Below are 17,340 nucleotides of genomic sequence, written 5' to 3'. Positions count from 1 at the left end.
AAATAATAGTACGTAGCACTTCATTTATGGAAATAGCATGAATACGGCACAAATGTATGTCTTTACGCGCTTACACAAGTAAACAAAACTCGCATTTCTACATATGTAGACACAATGCTGGTAATTAATAGCAGTTTTAAAAAGAAACACATTTATAACGCGATACGATGCCGCTGATTTTTCCCATTAATATATACATATATAAATTTATATTTGTTCTACGATCATATACACTATTGATAAAAAAACTTATTTTGATAACAGCCACATAAGCTAGAAGATTAAAGTTTCGAAATAATGCATTTTAGCAAATATTACTGTCCTGGTAATGGTTATAACCGGCTATCAACAAGACAATTATAAAACAGTTTGCTAAAATGTTCTACCATTTGAAATGTACATGTAGATCTACGTCTACAAGCTAAACATCACTTACTGAACACATAATAATTACATTTAATTAGTATAATCTGCCACACAATCCTCTGAGCTACTTCAAAGGATGAATGTACTCACAATTTATAAATAAGTGTTCTCCGTGTCTAGTAACACGTTTATTTATGAATTGAATCGTGTTACATCAACATGCTAATACGAACATTTTTCAGTTCGTTAACTCGACTCCCTCGAATCCCTTCCATAAACATCCTCAAGCCTACCTCATAACAAATCTCGTCAATGCGTCTCTTTATGGCATGCAGAATGTCATCTGTCCTGTCAAGCATCATGTTTTCATCCCGGCAGAGAGCTTCACTTTTCTTAAACATAAGCCACCACAACTCAAGCTCCATTCTCTTCCTGCTGTACCATCGGAATGGCTCAGGGTGAGCGATAATTGCTTGTCTTATCTTCGGAAGTCTAAGAATCATCCGAGGACCTTCGTCCATCATTTCCGTAATCGTTGATATCCATGTATTCTTCTGTTCCTGCTCCAGTCCACACGCTGCCATCAGATTTCTATCTGGAATCATATAATATGGCAACTCTCGGTTGACCAACGCAACTCTTAAGGCATCCAATCCTTCATGCAACCAATGCAACAGACTTCTTTCATGAAACAAGGACTGAGGATTATTTTCCGCTATCCATAACACAATGTTTTTCAGCGTGAACGATGTAACTTCTTTCTTTCGTGGATTTAATACATCTTTCGTTACCATTTTCAATAAAACATACAATTTAATTTGAGTGTCATTAAGATTGTTAACTAGCTCGATCTCCCCGGCGTTAAAACAGACTCTCCATTCCACATGTTCATATTCACTTCCTTTAACTCCAACAGGCGTAAGAAGTGCTCCAAGTGATACGACTTGCTGAACGGCTTCCGGAGGCGGCCAGTGGCGAGGGCGGGAAGCCCATTTTGACAGGATGTCGGGGCAGCAATAAAAAAATGAATTGACTATGTCGTAGTGAATCACTCCGTGCTCTGTATAGGGCATTGACGGCCCGGCACGGTCGTGCATCACACCGTATTTGCGAAGCACGTATGGCAATAGACTAGGAAGTCTCACGTTATGGGCAAATAAGCCGCTGCTTAGGATTACGCGGCCATTTCCATCATCACAAAACGCTTCATTTACCTCCCATGAAATATATGTACCTCGTCTCTCAAGTAGCAGTCTGCAGTGTCCGGGGTAAGTCATACGGCTACATGATCTTAACACGGTTATTTCCCTAGTAACGGTACCAGCATTAACACCATCTTCTAAACAAATAACATCTTTGTGTACAAACAAATAGTCTAAATCACTTTCCATGGGGCGGGTCAGTCCCTCAGCCTTGCTTCCAGCTATCATCATTGTTACAGCATTACTATGCCGTGAATAAAGCCTGGCTTCCTCCCTGTATGCGTCACTCCGTGCCTGTCTAAATTCCGGTCCATAACCGAGCCAACTCATCAGTATGCATGTTTCTCCGGAGGCTTTTTCCCACTGAACCTGAAATATGTTTCACTTAAATACTAAAATGCTATATGTCATAATAATGGTATGATAATGGCAGTCGTCAATTAAATAGTCAAAACAATTTTTGGATACATTAACATGATGTCATTCAATAAGATATATTAAATAACAAGTGGAATTACCATCTAACACGCCGTAAGAACCCGTAATTGCGTGATATATAGGGATACACCACTCGTGACTATTTAACAAATACTAAAATAGCTGATGCAGTTCATAAATTTATTATTATAGTAAGCGATTTGATTCGTAAATATGCATCAGAACGACTCTCAATCCTTTTTTCTTCTTTTGCCCTAATCAAGCATTTCTTAACTTCTCCTCCATCTTTCAAATATCAACCTATTACTTGTTTTTCACAAATGCAACTCTTTACTCGGAATTTCATTTTTTTCCATATTGTCATTATTGTGTTATCATAAAAAATCAACTTTGTTCGTCTGACATCATATTATTGTATTTGTGTTGGGAGAAGAACAATATAAGACATTGCCTTCCGTTCTCATCCTATTCAAACATGTTAACTGTATAAATGTTGTATGTACTTCAATGTAAAACTATGTGTATTGTTTGAAATAAATATGTCAAAACTAATTGCGTGATAAGAAATGAAGAGAGCTAAGTTAAACAAATTGTCGTAGTTGCCGTGTGTAGAAACCGTTTTTAGTAGACTGTTATGAGTGGAAAGTTAATTTTATGTTTAACATTTGGTAGAGAAGTTATGTATATAAATTTGGACCAATAATTGATATGCATTATAAGTTTAACATTGTTAGTTCTTCTTAACTCCGTTAACGCATACCTGCCTTTCATTATGCCAACATTACATAATTTAGGTTCATGAAATATAATTTAGCAATATCATAGGGAGGGGGAGGGGCGCCGACATCTGACCGAGAAAACACTGCCTTAAATGTCATTTTGTATTGGAAACAAACTGCACACGATATGTCATCTTACCGTGGCTTGTCGGCTGGACACACTGCCCTGTTTAGAGACCCCGTCTGGGTCGTCACGTCTGGCGCCACCTTCAGCCATCTATACAGTGCTGCAGTACGATCTTGGGCACCTGAAAGCCGATTTATTTATAATAGTTCGAGTATGAACTAGAATGCAGTAGTAAGAATGCAATAGTACAGTTGTTTGTCATGAAATAAGGATTGTTAAATAATACAATCACGTTCAGGAATACTTATGCCATGTTTTTTTGCACTTAAAGTAGTACTGGATTGCGAAATAAATTAGTAAGCCATTGCTTGTATTGCTTTTTCAATAAACAATGCGTATAACATGATGTCTGCTCTTATTCCGAATCCGATTATACCAAACATGCCTTACCTTGAGCATAATACTCGTTTTTATTTGCTAAGCCAGGTCACATGGTAACAGTGTATTTGTCCATATATGGTCAGAAGCTTTTCATATCCGGCCACTGAAGTTAAATAACGTCACTGATAAAATAATATGACATAATGCAACATAATAAAGCTTACTTTTGACATATAATTACGTTGATGCTGGGGAAAGAATGGAACTCGATAAGAACAAATTATTCAACGACTTCTTCCTGATTCAAACCGGTGCAAAACATGGTAGTAAATTTACATTGAATATTAATAATCCAGTAAGGGGTCGTGAAAGGCTTTGAACTAAATATACAATTAAAATACTATACTCGATGAAGAGGCAATATTTATTGCTTAAATGTGAGCTTACATCTGACCAATTAAAATATAATATAATTCATACATGCAGTGTATTGAATGCATTTACCTTTCATTTCTAAATGTTACTGTTTACCATACCTGAATACTTTTGAATAAAGAATATATTGAACGACGGTATAATGATGATAACTCAATATAATGACAGAAAATATAATGCCGTTTCCGAGACCGATCAGTAAGGTTGTTCTCCATGGAGGAAGGTTGAAATATGGTGTCTTGTGTGACTTGCGCTGATATGGCCGGTTGACAACGTGCAACTAGTCGAGTCAAGGCTTTGCAGATGTCTTTCTTCTTAATGCTCAAAATATTTAGAATAAACAATTAAACAAAAAATACTAAATTTGCTGAAATGCTTGAGAAAGATAAAAATCAGCCTGCCTTAAAGCGCGAAATAAGCAATAAAGAAACGAACAATTCGAAACGTACATTCTACAAGTTATAATAACTCTCTAGTATAAATATCCGTACATATTTAGCATGAATGCTAAATGCTTAACACGTGCTTTAAAACAGTTTGTCGAAACCAAACTGCAAACGTAATCAACCACTTAAAACACGTTATTTGCAAAACGAACAGTACATTATCTGAATAGTGGCATGGATTTATACATAATGATGTGTGCGTTTTCTTTCGGGATAATGCCGAATAAAAAAAGTAAAATGTATGAATTTACTAAGAAAATATTAAAACGTACCGATGTAATTCGCTGGTATTTTTAAAATTATGTTTAGTATGTTGCATTATGCTTGTAATTTTTTTCCCCGGTGTCTTGCTGGATTACGATAAAAAAAATGTGCCGTTGACTTAATTTATCGAAATGTAATTGTTGAGTCTGCCAATAGCACTTCTCATGGGCTCAACGACTAGGACCGCCATATGTTAGTGTCGTATTGACCTTTACAAAACGAAGTTAAACAGAAACATGTAGAGTACAAAGGGAGATGTATTCTGAAGAAATGTTAACACAATAACGCACAAGAAACCTGTTTTTCAACGTTAAAGATTTGTATTCAAATTATTGTCTAATAAGAGGCTTGGTCTGCATTTCAGCTAAACAAGCAAAGCAAGTATGCGCAATATCTCCAGCCAAACTCAAGTTATAGATTAGAGAACATATCACGGTTCACTTTTTATAAACAGTTGCATTGACCTTGATTGAACAGGTCCCAAAAGCAATTGTTAATGCTAGTTCTGCATGTAAACTACCAACATATACTCTTTGAGAATTAAAGTTACATTAAAACTCAAGATTTTAAGAGGAAACAGTGTTTACTTTTAGAAAAAGTGACCTAGGTCTTCACAAAAATATTTCCTAATTGCATCCCAAGCTTGGCATACATGCAAGATAATAAACATTTACATTTCGGCACAATATTTCCATCTAAATTCAAGTTATTGAGCGGAAATCATCTCTGTCTGTATGGCCTTAATCTGCATTGTTTAAATGAACTCCCTTGCTTGGTCTGCACATAAGCAACGTACACACAAAATGTATGCACAATACCTCCATCCAAACTGCAGTGATTTACTGTAAACCATTTTCTATTTGTAGTAAGAGTGAACTTGACATAAACCTGATCAGTTAAAAAATGGAGTGAACAGCTGCGTGTAATCTACCTACATATAGAATAAGTTCAATACTTCCAAAGCTAGACCTTCATGTCAGCTACATACAGACACAATTTCATTGCAATATTGATATCTAAACTCAAGTTATTGAAAATTGTGATCTTGGCCTTGATCCAACAAGCTATAGATACAACAAAAATATACTACCTTAGAACCATTCTTTTCACTAACTGGAAAAAGGACCCATATTAAGTATTAATTGAAGCAACCCTCAGGTAACGAATTGACAAGAAAATGAATGTAAAATATGTTATATATACATACTTTAAAATGAGTGTGAAATATGTTATATATACATACTATAAAATGAGTGTGAAATATGTTATATATACATACTATAAAATGAGTGTGAAATATGTTATATATACATACTATAAAATGAGTGTGAAATATGTTATATATACATACTATAAAATGAGTGTGAAATATGTTATACATACATACAATAAAATAAGTGTGAAATATGTTTATATACATACTATAAAATGAGTGTGAAATATGTTATATATACATACTATAAAAATGAATGCTCGCATGATAAATAAACAGTATTTGTATTATGACTGGTTTGTGTTGACTTTGTTTATATTACGACGTATGTGTGGTTGTGCGCTGTTTGCATGACGAATTCTTTGTTATATACTTCTCGGGGAGTAATACTGTCAGATTGTGTCATCGAAAATCGTAAAATTTATTATCTTTTGAGAAGTTTACAAATGTTAATGGTTTATCAACACAGCACTTTTAATTAGTCTAATGATAATCGATTTTGACATCTTCGTTTAACATGACTGCATACGATTTGCAATTTTTATTTACTAGATTTTATTTGTGTAAACACATTTGCAACCCGTTTGGCAATTCCTACCGAATCGGAACGTCCACACAACCTAACCAGGGACGACACTTCCGCTTTAAATTTATTATTTTTGTCGTTTTAAGGAAGTCACTTCTAAATGTAAATCCAGTCTAAGCGGAAAGTGTCGTCCCTTATGAGCCTTTGCGGACTGCACAGGCTACTCTGGGACGACACTTTACGCACATACATTAAGCCCAGTTTTCTCAGAACAAGACTCAAATAAAAACATACACAATTGAATATACACTTGATTTACACCGATGTAAGTATATACAGCACACAGTTATCTGAATCTAAATGGTGTAATAGTGTATAGTATACCAAAAGGTGTGTTGCAATCAAAATGACAACTAAACAGATTGATCTAGGACATATTTGGTGCTTAAGGTGTCGTCCTGGAAATGGTCATTTGTTAAGGAAATATCTAATGTTTAAATCATCTCGCCTTTATATGAGTTGTAAAGAATTACAAGTTTAAGTCTCACTTGTGTTTTCATTGTGTTCATTACGGATAAAAAGGAATGAATTAAGGACAGAGAGACACTATCGATGGTAAGAACACGTAGGTTCTATCAATGCGGTACTGAAGTAAATTGAACAGTATTATTAAGAATTGCATTTCTTTAAACAAAAGCTTCTTTGATAATTGTACACAAAATATACATTATTGATTTGTCACATGAAGCTAGTACCTTGTGGAATTGGTATACTTATGGGTTGATATAAAATGTACGGCTAATAAATTATTATCCATTCTTGTTTAGAGTTGTTAACAATCTACATTTAAACTCGCTAATTAAACTATTAACTTGCACAACGTTTTGATTTTAAAATACATAACAAAATCCAAAATTATTAAACATTTGCTTGACATTTTAGACCCAATTTGTATAACCTTTATAAAAATCGTGTAAAGATTGTTTGCAAACTATTTGCATTATGAAATATTCCTCGTTAAGAATGTTAAACCAATAGTATATACTTTTAACAAATCCGTTTACATACAATTGAGATCTACCTAATTCACCATCAATAGCAACATAACATGTTTTTCATTTCAACCTGTAACAATCGTTTGCAAAATTGTAAATAAATGCGTTCATTATAATCTGACTTTGTGAATCCCCATAATTCTGAAGCATAATTTAATATATAACATACAAAAGAGTCAAACAATTGATAAATATTTTTGGTTTTAGGTCCAAGTCATTGTATTTTAAGAATAATCTATTCGTTGTCTTAAGTGCTTTACCAACCAAATGTTCCTGGTTTAATTTAAAAATGTCCTGTATAATTCAACACCGTTCCAAAATAGTTAAAGTTATCAACCACTGTGCGGACTGCACAGGCTAATCTAGGACGACACTTTACGCACAAGCATTAAACACGCTTTTTACAGAGCAAGGCTCATACACAGTTTTGATCGAATAAAAAGATATATACATAATAATTCAGTTTTAAATATTGTCTTAAAATTATAAATAGTATAATTTAATACAACTATATGAACGTAACATTCTTATTCAGAAATAAACTTATCACATTGTGCGACTTCACATACATGTTTTTATTTGTGCTTTTACATCATGTGTTTACTCAATGTAAGGCCACAATTAAAATACTGTTGGTTTGCCCTTTACCGACCCTAGATTTAACAGGTGGGAAGGTAGGTAGGAAAATTAATTATTTTTATTTTAGACATTATATTTTTAATACACTAATAGTCTTTGAATATTTATAACACTGGTATTAAAACACTGTTGCAGTGTAAGAAGTCCTATTTGGCTTAGCCATATCTTGTTTGCTGTTTTTTTTTCAGATATTAATATCCAATGCATGCTTGTGTGTTATTACATCAAATATGTGTTCAATAAATGATGTTAATTGCTCTGAATGTAAATAAAATATCTACAATAAGGAAAACATTAATACCACTAATTGTAACAAGATATTTATGCCAATGTAATTGTATCAACTATCATGCATGGGTTTTGGTTACTTCGGTTTGCAGTAAGTATAAAACTAATTAAAATCAGTTTTCACTTGAAACAATGAATGAACAGTAAAGCAAACCGTTTAAGAAGCTATAGAAATCATTTGAATGACTGTGACAACCAAATTTAAACAAAATAAATCGTTTCAATTTTTCATCTAAGTTCTAACTTCAGGTTAAAAGCGAAAGTAGATTAACATGTGCAAATATTTACTTCATTTGAAAACTGTTATCCATTTTCAAACTGAAATCTTCCGTTAAATAATAACAAAAACAAAATGTTCAAAGCACAAGAGATGCTGTGCTTTAAATTTGTTTAGATCGTATTCACAATTGAACAGAAGTTTACATGTTGACCTTCATTGAAGATTAACACTGTCCGCCATTTTCATGATTTTGATTGTTTTGACAGGAAGCGAAAATCTTCTATTTCCTGTACAAAACAATTTTAAAAACTCGTAAATTAATTTCTGTTTACTAAAAATAGTTATTAAATTTATTTTTAACCCATATGTGATATGAAACCATGCATGACATGTCTTTAAAAAAATAATTTTGAAATCGGAACCACATGAACTTTATTGTTTTAAACAAAATGGCGGACTAAGTTGACAGTTTATAGACGCTTGCATTACTGCGCACCTCCTATTATTCCAAAATATTGACTACAGTATATGTCATTCACAGCTGTTGATAATGACTCCAAACACTTCCCATATACATTTGGTTTAAAATCATATCTCGCAATATTGAACGCTTAATTACAACAACCAGTTTTGAAAAAAGTCGCACATAAATCAACCTTTACAACGATAAGTGTTGTGCAGACACCTTTTTAAAACAGAAGATTACTCCACGAGGTCGGATATTCACGTAAAAACAGTCATTTAATGAGCGAACGCATGCAATACATCATTAAGTCCATATATAATTAAGAGCGGTGTATGCACATATTCGTTATTGAACATATTCCTCTTAATTAAGCACAATATATTTAAAGAACATACTTTTTTCTCGTCGATGATAGAAGCTTGTCACCGTTCGCCAACCAATTTCACTCCTCTACTGCAAGATGACTAAACTTGTCGAACGTTCGTTTCGCACGTACACCACTTTGACGGTTGGGATTGGTGGAATGTTTAAGACTTCCTAGTCAAAGATCTAGTAACAAGTGGGCTGTAAGCGAAATAAACAATACAGCCTTGTGCGTTCCGGCCGTTGTACCATTTACGCCCTTAGTCTTAGTTGAAATGACAAGTGATACTTGAAAAAAATTGCGATTGCTATAAAGCGGCCCGTACATGTGTAGAAACTGCGCTCTATGAAACGGTTTTATTGAATGTGCGTGAAGTGTCGTCCCAGATTAGCTTGTGCGGTACCCTTCGTGTGTGTTTAAATGCCTGTAATTTAGTATGTGTTTGAATAGATTTTAACAGAATAAATATGTGATTACAGGTTTTCAAGTTATAATGTTAAACAAAAATGTGCTTATTCATCATAATGCTCATTCTATTTGTCTTTATTGTAAAATATGTGTTTAAAAGCGGGTGCTGTTTAGTGTACGTTATTTTTTTGCACAAAATGAAATTGATATCTACCTATAGGTTTGTGTGGGTTTGTGTGCGAGAGTGCAGTAATTTTCATGGAATGAATACTGGGTATAAGGATAATTTATAGAATGTAAAGAACTTAAAAAGCCGATTCAAATGAAAGTATATGCTAGATATTTTATACGGGTTCTAAGATATCACATTACACTGAAACATTTTACTGTGAGTGCTTCAAACTTTATTCACTTAATGACTTTTATTAAAATTTGTAAGCAAACAAATACAACACCAATTTCACAATGTAAGTAAAAAAAACGACGCGATTTTTCCCAATCTGAAAGGCCCCGGCCCCGTTTTCGAAATGGTGAAGAATTAAAAAAAAAACATTTCTAACTTAGCCAAGTGACTTGCGGAAGTAAGTAAACGATGGACAATTTAACAAACATATACTTCGTTAAAACCAAAGCAACTTAAAACATGTGTGTTCCCATACTGCTCGTCGGGTCCAAGAAATATATCCAAATCATCCCCAAAAATTAAATGCTGCAAGCTATAGATCCCGCAATTACGTATTTGCTGAGTGTTCTTATGTTATTTGCGAGTTTTAATTTGGGTAAATACATTCATATTGAACTGTTCAGTACGACTAAAGTTATAGTCAAACATATACATTTTCGTGTAAATAGAACTAAGTGCGGATACTTTGTTAGCGGTGTAAGGGCCTCAGCAAAAATATTTGTAAGTAAAAATAAATAGTTTTTACATGAAGAAACATATGTTTGGACTCCGGACCATTTTAAAGGGACCTGTTCACGTTTTAATAAATTGAAAAAAAATGAAACATAAAATGTTTCAGATTTGGAAATGTTTTAATATTTTTTTTTAAAGAAAATAGTAATACGAGAGTTGCCTTCAAAATGAACTAAAGGAATCCGTGTTTTTTCGAGTACATCCACGGTTTTCTCGAACCATTGTTGTGTTAGCAGATGTGTTAAATACTATACTTCAATGAACATTCAATTTGTCAATATTATTCAACATGCCTCATAAAAAAATTAGTGAAGCTGTGAAGGGCATTGTTTTAGGCCTTTTGAGATGCAAATGCAGTTACAGAAGCATTCAAATGAACTAAAATGATGGACCATGCTATTTCTTTGGGAAGGATTCGGAATATTCGACATGACCCTACTGTATAGCGCAGAACAACGCCTGGTGGTGCTACAAATTCAACTTCAAGTAGACGTCCATATAAGGTCACGCCTGACGTCGTATGCAAAATTCGTCGGTGAATCTTTAAAATCAATCCGCCGACCCAGAGAAAAAATGCATTGGACACAGGAATGTCCAAGGGAACAGTATACTACATCATTAGGCATGTTGTGAAAGCAAAACTACGGAAGAAGTTCAAGGCTCATCAGCTCAACATGGCACAGATTCAGAAGCGCAGGGCCAGGTCTTGGAAGCTATATATCTAAAGCTTAAATGTGGCAAGTGGAGAGATTTTGTTACATCTGACGAGCGATGTTTTATCGTGGTGGAAGTTATGGAAGAACAAGAGTATGTTATGTCAGAATGGGAGAAAACGTTGGCGATAAACTGAAGTTTGTAAAACGTGCACGTTTGCCCGTGGCTTCATGGCGTGTGCTGCTTTATCGTCCAGAGGTAAATCAGTGATCAGAATAATTCCCAAAAGGACCAAGGTAAACTCAGAATACTATATCAATAAAGTTCTGAAACAATTTATACGAAAGGATGTACCGAGACTCTTTCCGGAGGATAAACACGTCATGACTTTCCATCAGGACAGTGCATCTAGCCACAATTTTAAACACTGTTTTCTAAAAAATATATCAAAACATTAAGTTCATAACACCCGAAGAATGGACTTAAGTCTCTATATGCGGCCCAAATGGATTTTGGTATATGGGGATACTAAAACGACGCTTACAGAATCGACACGTAAACTCACTTTCTGGTCTAAAAAGAGCTCTGAAGGACGAATGGCGCAAATTGGAACAAACAACCATCACCTAGACGTTGAAATCTTGGCCAAAGCGTTGCAGGATAATTTACAATTGCCATGAATCTCATATTGAGCATTTGTTGCAAAAAAAAATGTATTTAGATTAAAAATTATTCATATTTTTGTTTTGTTCGTCATGAAATTGGGCATCTCTCGTACTGAACATTTATGATGCCCTTAAATATCCATTATATGCATCTTTTGGCGATTCAAAAACCTGAAATTTATAAAGAGTTGCAAACGCGATACGATTGAATAATTTGGAAAGTTGAATTGATATCGTTATATTGTGTGACATTACGAGGAATGCTTATACAAAGTATAAAATATGCCATGAACTATATCAGCATGGGTGAAGGAGTGGTTAAAGCGCTAGACGTTTACTCCAGTGTCAGTGGTTCGGGTCCATGTAAGGATTTTTGTTTTATACTGGAGCTCTTTAGTTCCGATGTTTACATTTATCAATTTAAAGCATTTAATTTCAAACTTCAAACCAGGTCAAAAATCAGTAAACAAGCACCTTTAATATATACAGATTTATCATATTCGTTTTATGCGGCGGCCACTAAAAAACGGAAACCGTCGCTTGCTGAAACAATAACAACATTATTGTCCTTAATTCATGACTCACTGACTCACTGTTCTTTTTCCGCGAATGGTGTATTTTTAGTTTGGTTTTGGAATAGTTTGCAGACGGATAAACTGCACGCTGCTGAGTGTTTATATCGTTGTTCAAAAACGTTTTCCTGCCAACAAGAAGTGTCCATATTGCAAATTACTAGAAGTTGATATACACATGTTTTAATAAAACGTACTTAACCCACCGCGAACGACAACGAAATGATGGTCAGAACATTTATCATAATACTCAGTTATATACATGGTTAATTTGTAAATTCACACATTCATTAAAAAAAAAGAAATAACTTGACGTACACATTATTACCTCTTTATAAATTATACACTAGAAATGCATTCAAGTAAGAGTTTACAATAATTAATTAATCAAATTAACTTAATTGACTCGCGTCATGCGAAAATTGGTCTTATGCCATATGCGACCAGCGTAGCTTAAGACCTGCCTGCGCATTTGCGCAGTCTGGATAGGCGATACCCAATCCGCTAATGAGACCACGAAACTCTAGGAGACATTAGAGTCGAAAGCGTAGATCTTGGCCGCCCGTAGTTAAAGCAGATGTTCGCATGTCCGTGAATATAACGAATACGCATATAACATAATATAAAAACCACCAAGAATTGTCTAATCTCAGATATTGCTGACAGTCAGATCCTCGGACTTGCCTAATTTACAAAAAAAAGGCGTAAAAATGTTGTTTGTTTTCACCAACCCAATTGCACTAACGTCCCTACGTGTTTGTGCGAACCACACCCTGTTTTTCGGTATTGCAATATTAGTTTTCGATCATATTCACTAAAATAACTATACCATAAAAAACCAATCGATCAACTTTACTTAACTGACTTCAAATTGACCATATAAATATATTGTTAAATACAGAGTGGGAAGGATTTCTGCATGTCATGGCATATTCTTATTTAGGGTAATCAATCGTGAAAGAAAAATTTAGAAAACAAAACTAACGTTTAGTCGACCTACCTACCATCATGTTTGGCTATGTTAGTGAAACTTTCTTTTGGACTAACTATACGAAAACTTTGTACTTATGTGCTCTATAACCTCAGATAATCTAGCTTTCACCTGCCAACATTTTTTGCTTAATTGGTAATTGTAGGCCCAGGTACTACTTAAAATTACCCCGAGTACTCTGAAGTATACTACCATGTACCCCGGGTACGGAGAATACGCTTAAAGGCACCCGGCCATACTCCGGCGTACTTTTAAACATATTTTCACACATATTAACACAGCATGGACATGGACCTATTTGTGTAGGTCCCTGGCATGAATATTTAATAAAGACATACGTTAAGAGAAATCTAGAGAACACAATTGGAACTATTTAAGTTTATTTAAGGCTCATTATTTTTCATGTTGAACATTTCAATCGTGAATTAAGATGTTATTATGAAAATTTAATAACTAATTAAATCAGTTTAGTAAATATTGAGAACAGCACAAACAACGTTTATTTCAGGCAATAAACTTTGATTTTACATGTAAAACGTTATTTAAATAAAAAAAAAAATAAGAAAGTTATAGACAAAAGCTGATATGTCCTTTTCAATAAAAAAAGTATGACATGTTCTGACATCTTACACAGTTTTGCAAACGAATAATTCCGGTACTTGTTCATTTAAAATCACAAAATTCATTTCCGGCTAGATATTTTTGTATTAGATTGAGAGCGATTTTTAAATGACAGATTGCTAAACACCACTTTATTTTTAGACTTAACTAGATACATAATTTTAATTAAAAAAAAACTATACCTGAAATCTTACAGAGTTCCGATAATAAATATTTCCGGACCAATTTTAGGATCACAAACTTCATTTCGGCTATAGATGCGTATATTACTTTAACAATGACACTTACAAGGGAAATATTAATAACGAAATGGTAACTTTTTAGACAAACAAAGATATGTACTATTCAATAAAAAAGCCATCCTCGGTCTTTAAGTACTGTTTATTGGAATAAAGCGGGTGTACACTATGATAACGTTGTAATCTGCCGAATTCTTCAGTACCGTTTTCAGTAGCGGGTGACGTAATAGCCAATATGGCGGCGGTCAATTGATGGATTCTGGGATTGTCTATAGGTTACAATATACCAAAAGATTTCCTACACAAATTCAATGTAAAAGCAATAACTTCAACAAAAAATAAAGTCAAACTTTTGCGCATAGAGACACCCATAACCATACCTTTTCTTAAAGAGCATTCCAAGCCGCAATGATTTAGACAATAAAAAAGGGGGGGTCATGCGTTTTGCAAGAAAGAACTCGATGCGAATCAGCGGTCACTGTTTTACAGCCATCAATTTACCGGGTTCGTACCAGTGGATGAGGGTTTCCCGCCATCTGTCAAAGTCTCATGCAGTCTTTAACCTTCAAGCAAATGAGTGAATTTCTGTTAAACATCAATGTTTTCCCTACCACATGCACAAAGAAACATTCTAAAATAAAGTCAATGCATGTGCCCACACAGAAAATTGTGTCTTCTTATAAATGATGTTCAGGTTTTTAAAGAGTATAGCATTGCACTCTCAAAATATTTAGTATAGTGTAACCTTTAGGGGCATATGAAATTCCAACCATCGCAGCGACCTAGATCGGTCAGGGGCGATAAGAATGGACAGGGATAACGTGCACGAATTAATATTGCAGTCGGCTCTTTTATGATCGGCGAATACGAAAATAAAAAATATTCGTTTTCAGAAATCGCAATAAAAATTTTTTGGGTCGGGGGGTAAAAAGTGGGTCGGTCGGTAAAGGGCAAACAAACTTAATTTTAATTTAGGCATAAGTCCAATTGTTTAATTGTGTAGTCAGCCATTGATCCAAATAATAACCATATACAGAAATAAATTGTAATTCTCCTTTCACAGCATGTGTATAGCCGTTTAAAGGGAATTTATATACATTGCCACACATTTTGCCAGTCTCCGCGCATAGATTTAGCCTCGCTATGTGAAAAGGGGGTTTAATGCATGTGTGTTCTTGACAAAAATCCAGTTGAGTCGAGAAGTGTCGTCCCTGATTAGCCTATGCGGACTGCGAAGTCTTATCGTGGATGAAACTTTACGCTCATGCATAAAACCCCCTTTACACAGAGCGAGGCTCATATCTATGCGCGGAAACTGGCATAATTTATGGCAATGTATATAAAACCTGCTTCATATAAACGCAGATAACGAATACTATCATCACTAAAAACAACAACATTAACAGCAACAACACCCATGCTACTGGCCATTAATTAACGCTTTATCCACAGAAACATCAACGCGAATCATGTTGGAATAACCTATTTACCAAAATTACACCGTAACCAAGCAATTTAAATGTTATTAAACACAAAAAAGCTCAAATTACCTTTCACGTTTGCCATCACATTTGACGCAAACACTGTGTTACCTCATTCGCCGCCACATATATCTCTAAATCTAATGAAACTTGGTAAAATTGTTAATCTTGATACATGTAATATCTAGGCCTAGTGTGAATCTTGCTCACATGAGTAAAAAAACTCGGTAATTTGATCTTATCTTATTAAAACGTCTGTCTTTCACTAACACATAGCACTACACCACTAATATACTTGAACAGTTCTTGCTTATGACCATTCCTTATCAAGTCATGTTTCCCAAGCACACTTAGGCATTGCAATGGTGGCCATACTGGATTTTTTAAATTTTGTTGAGCGGCAGATTTTCATGAAACTTCCAAAACTGTTGAGTAGTAGATGTATTCGGCAATATTTTCCTTGAATTGAAAAAAAACCCACTTATAATTATCTTGGATGTGAGTCTTTTCATAAAAGTTTATACAATTACTCTTCTTTTATAGGAAAACTACTTTATAAATTTTGAGAGGGTTTCACCAATTGCAGTAACATTTTGTGAAAATGGCATTTACACGAAAGAATTGTACAATCTATCAAAATGAAGTTGAATATTTTTGGTTGGTCTGTTAAAAAAAACGCCTTTAAAAATGTATCATCGACTCTCTGCAAACTGGAAAAGGAAGTTTTATAGAATGTTTTTAATTGTTTATAATTAATACAATGCTGAGTCAAGCCTGCACACTTTAACCACCACTTCATTAATTTGAGTGTTTTCCTTAAGAAGGAAGTTTTAGGCAGATGTTCTATTCATAATGAGAAGTGTTTCGATGCAACAAAGTGATATCTGAAGCACATACTTAACTAAACAAAACCACCATTGTGACTTTGTACTTGAACAAGTATGTCTTGAATAAGGTTGTACATTTGTGTCGTATTATGAGAAAACTGGGCATAATGCATGCGCGTAAAGTGTCGTCCTATATTAGCCCGTTTAGTCCGCACAGGCTAATTCGGGACGACACTTTCCGCCTAAACTAGATTTTCGCTAAGGAGAGACATCATTTTAACGAAACATTCCGTAAAAGCGAAAATTGTCGTCCCTGATAAGCCTGTGCGGACTGCATAGGCTAATCATGGATGACAATTTACGCACAAGCATTATGCCCAGTTTTTTTCAGAACACGACACATTTATGATTGTAACGCAGTTTCACACTCTCCCCACATGATGCCGCGGAACGTATGTATATTTCGGACATTTATATTTCAGTCATTTGCTATCATAAACACAAATGTGCTCTTGCCCCTTTGTTTCGTTGGGGTATTAATTAATAACAAGTCTATGTTACTAATCTAAATATTTATTTACACACAACAACTTTATGAATCTACTTCATAAACGTGAGTACTACTAAAAGAGACTGGTTAAATTGAACAGCCACGCTGTGTGTGTGTTGTAGATTTATTTACAGGTTGTCGCTGGCGCGTGTACTGGCAGTTAAGCCCTGTGCCTCATAGTAGACTGGCTACATGTAAACATAAGGAAGCTATTATATTTTTTTTTGGCAAAAAGTACTTGCATATTACTGCATACACAATTGTTAT

The 17,340-nt window shown here is 34.4% G+C and overlaps 1 protein-coding gene across 1 annotated transcript; it reads right to left on the bottom strand.

The window, feature by feature from the left end:
* Positions 1 to 575: 575 nt before the first annotated feature.
* Positions 576 to 4,168, bottom strand: LOC127857224 (uncharacterized). Its single transcript, XM_052393637.1, has 4 exons — positions 3,303 to 4,168; positions 2,925 to 3,033; positions 1,265 to 1,937; positions 576 to 961 (listed from the first exon to the last, which is right to left on the bottom strand). The coding sequence occupies exons 2-4, from the start codon at positions 3,000 to 3,002 to the stop codon at positions 576 to 578; spliced, it is 1,137 nt and encodes a 378-aa protein (XP_052249597.1). The 5' UTR covers positions 3,003 to 3,033; positions 3,303 to 4,168.
* Between the last annotated feature and the right edge of the window lie 13,172 nt (positions 4,169 to 17,340).

Source organism: Dreissena polymorpha, chromosome 14 (genome assembly GCF_020536995.1).
Source record: "Dreissena polymorpha isolate Duluth1 chromosome 14, UMN_Dpol_1.0, whole genome shotgun sequence".
NCBI lineage: Eukaryota > Metazoa > Mollusca > Bivalvia > Myida > Dreissenidae > Dreissena > Dreissena polymorpha.
Note: the sequence above shows the minus strand (reverse complement) of the source record. Positions and strands in the feature narration are given on the sequence as shown.